At 58.1% G+C, this 3,671-nt stretch overlaps 1 protein-coding gene across 1 annotated transcript in view; it reads right to left on the minus strand.

The window, feature by feature from the left end:
- The window catches only part of PRTG (protogenin), a 33,365-nt gene that overhangs the window by 1,865 nt on the left and 27,829 nt on the right, over nt 1–3,671 (minus strand). The window contains exon 18 of the mRNA XM_015409158.1: nt 2,692–2,796. Coding sequence (XP_015264644.1) covers nt 2,692–2,796 — 105 coding nt within the window. The remainder of the gene's footprint in view (nt 1–2,691; nt 2,797–3,671) is intronic.

The following is a 3,671-nucleotide window of genomic DNA, read 5'->3' on the forward strand; positions in this document are numbered from 1 at the left end:
GCTGCCTTCTTCCTTCCCGGGCAGCTTCTCCGGAGCACCGGCCGCTGCGGCCGCAGAGAGCCAGGCCGAGGCCTGCAGCAGGAGTGGCAGCCAGGCTGGAGGCCAGAGAGGCGAGGCCAGCACGGAAGCCCCACCGCTCCGGCTCCGTCCCCCCCAGCCCGCCGGGAGCGCGTTTAAGGCACCTTTCTGTACTCCAAAGCAACTTCACGCATAGGAGAAAGGGCATAAGGCAAACCTGTGATTCCAGAAGAGAATGCAGAAGGCACCGTTGCTAGGAAGTAGCAGGCAGGGAAGGCTCACAGAGGCCTCACGGGAGCACTTCCCGGGACAGAAACGAGCGCTGGGCCCCCATGGATCCGCCACAACGCACACAGAGGAGGATCCCGGGGGGGGGGGGGGGGGGCGGGGGTTGGGGGGGGGGGCCCGAAAAAACAACGGGGGGGGGGTGGGCCCCACAGGCCCCACATTAGCTACGGGCCTTTTTACCTGTGCAGCTCAGTGTATCAATATATAGCTTCCTTCATAGGGTAGCTTCTGGCTTTGTGTTCTGCATTGGGGCAATGATGCAGGAGAAAAGAGTTGAGTCCCCCTGCTCCAGCACTGTGTCCTCGAGCTTGAATCGGGGTTGCTTGTAAGCTTGGGGGGGGGGAGAGAAAGGATGACCCATTCACAGAACCCCTGTGATCTTATTCATTTATTTGTGCATATTTATTTATATCTCTGTTCTCCCAAGAGACCCAAAATGGCTTATAGAAAGTTCCAAACCAAATTGAACAATATGATTTAAATAATCAATAGAGACAAAAACAAATAGGCCCTGGGTCCTGCTTCTTGTAACCCCCCCCACCACCACCCTTTGACAGCCCTTATACATGCAAGCAGGAAGGAGAGGAAAACACTGAGATGTTGTAGAGTTGAAAGGTTCCCCTCCATAATTTCCCTTCCAAATGCCTCTCAGAATCATATCTATCTCATTTTTGTGTCTATGTAGGACCTTTAAGGCAGCTTTAAGCAAAGGGATGGAATAAAGCAATAAAAATGACAAAAAAAGGGAATAAAGCTATAAAAATGACAAAAAGTGTAATGCAGATCAGCTGTAAAATGCAGCAGAAGAATAAACCCAGTCAACAATAGCAGCAGACAACAACTGCATGCTGAACCAGTAAGGTCCTGATGGAGTGCTGGGAAGGAGCTCTCTAGGTTTCTTGGGACAGAGAGTTCTGGAGACTGGGTGCAGCACCTGAGAAACCTGTACCCTGTGTCTAGCGGCTGTAACGTAAGACTGGGATGGAACACAACCCTCAACAGCCAAGCCCTGAGAGCCGGAAGCTCCCCGGACGGAAGGCAAGGTGATGAAGCCGCCCTCCACGGAGTCAGGCCCCTGGGCAGTGTTCCCGCTAAGCTGAGACAGCCGAGCCCTGAGAGCCGGGAGCTCCCCGGACGGAAGGCAAGGTGACGAAGCCGCCCTCCACGGAGTCCGGCCCCTGGGCAGTGTTCCCGCTAAGCTGAGTCGGTGTGAGCCAGCTCACAGTTTTTTTAACCTCCGGCTCACACATTTTTGCCTCTGCTCAGGAAGGAGGGCTCCGGAGCAAAGTGATTTAAGCAGCAGCCAAACCGCTTGCTCACGACTTTAATGCCCGTAGGAGCTCACGAACTAGAGTTTTTGCTCACAGGACTCCACGGCTTAGAGGGAGCCTTGCCCCTGGGCCATCCAGGCAGATCCCCCCCCCCCAGATGCCTGGGGTCACCCCTGGACAAGAGGCCTGTCTGGTTTTGCATGGAAAGGGTGGGGTTTGCCACTCGCCCCCCCCCAGGATACGAAAATGCTCTCGAAGGCACGGCCCGCCCCTCGCCACCCGTTTGCGAAGCAGCCACAGAAGATCCGGAGCCATTCTTTGGGGCTCAAGCTGGACTGGGGAGCTTACGGGGGAAATGGGCGTGGCTCTTCGGCACATCACGCCCCATCTTTTGTGAGCTTCCCCCCCTGCAGAGGGCGAAGGTCACGCCAGAGCCGGCTGGGACAGGCCCTCTTCTGCGGGTGAAGACAAACGCAACACTGCTTTGCTTTTTTGGGAGAACCCTCGCAAACCCTCCTGGGGGAAAGAGCTCCTGCACGTTTGCCGCAACCACCTGGTCTTGGCACAGTAGGCAGGGTGGCCGCTAGCGCCTGTGAGGTCACCCAGGAGCCCAATTCCCCCGAGCGGCCTTCTATTTTGGGGAGAAAAAACACACACCCAACTTTTTAAACTAACAGGGCCAAAACAAATAGATGAACATCCAGGCCAGGCTTTTCAGTAGTTACATTTTTTAGAGCAGTTTAGGGCCACATAGCGTTTATACTCCCTTTCCCTGAAAGAACCATGGCGATTTGTGGCCACCGATGCGCTTCTGTCCCCGCAGAATCAGGGAGTCTGGCACACTTCCGAGGCCCCCGACCTGTACCCAAATGACTCAGCTACTCTGGGGCGTGAGTGAGCCACCCATTCTACACCAGGACTTCTGAGGGCGCAGTCTTCCCCAAGTCCTCAGGGCCCGGGCAGGGCACACCACAATACTTCCATCACAGCACCAAAGGCTCCGACACACAGGGGGAGGGCTGGGGGCGATCTGTATCTCAAGAGCCACAATCGAGCCTGACCACGTGGCCATAGCCGAGGGGGGTTCGCTTCACCCGCCCTCCTGACAGGTTACCTCTTCCGGCTTCCCCTCCTTCCAGTCTTGGAAGAACCTCCATTTCTTCTGGGAGCAGCTCCTGGTGATCGGGCCGTAGCTGTTGATGATCAGATCGGTGCCCCCCTGGGGGAGAGAGGGAGGGAGGGAGGGAGGGAGTCACCTGGCTGTACTCCAAGAAGAGCCCAGGACAGAGGGTCAGGGCAAAGGGGCCCCTGGGCTGGCACCCTGTCTCCACCTGTGGGTGGCCAGACGCCTCCAGGAAGCCCGTCCGTGGGGGGGGGGAGGCCAAAGGCCCCCCCCCCTGGCAGCTGCCTTGGCCCAGATCCAGAGGGAGGCGCTCTTCTGGGTGGCTGCACCTCAAGCGGAAGGGGCCGGACACGACACCCAGGGCGGTTCAAGGGGTCGGGGCGCCCTCCTCAGGCGAGGAGAGGCGAAGGAGGCCGGGTGGGTCTCTCAGCAGGTGACCAAGGGAGAGGAGAATGTGAGAAAGGCTGGGGGGGCAGCGAGAGGAAACGTCTTCGTCTCCTCCCTCTCCCGTAACGCGGGGAAAGAGGGACACCAATGAAACGAATCATCCGGGATGAACCAAAGAAGGCGTTCCTGCAGACTGCTACAGAACGGACTGACTCTCTCTGCCACAGGATGCAGTGACAGGTCCTACCTTCTTACCTGGCCGTAAAAGGCAACAGAACCAACTCACTCTGAGTGGCCCTCGGCCATTGCGGCCACGAGGGATCCCCACCCCACCCCCCACCCTGTTCAGAGAACCAACCGACAGGAGGGGGCTATTCCGGCCTCCGGGCCCAGCTTGCAGGCCTTGCAGGGGCAACTGGCGGGCCCACGGAGAGTACAAGGACAGCCGTGGGACCCAGCAGATCTCCGTACACTCCCTTAAGAGGCAAAGGGTGCTGAATAAACAGGCGGAGGAGAGCCCCGCGAGGAGCCACGGCAAGCACACAGACCCGTCCACTTGGCAGCCCTGGCTGGCTGGAATGTGG

The sequence above is a fragment of the Gekko japonicus genome, unplaced genomic scaffold (genome assembly GCF_001447785.1).
Source record: "Gekko japonicus isolate JY-2015 unplaced genomic scaffold, Gekko_japonicus_V1.1 scaffold167, whole genome shotgun sequence".
Lineage (NCBI taxonomy): Eukaryota > Metazoa > Chordata > Lepidosauria > Squamata > Gekkonidae > Gekko > Gekko japonicus.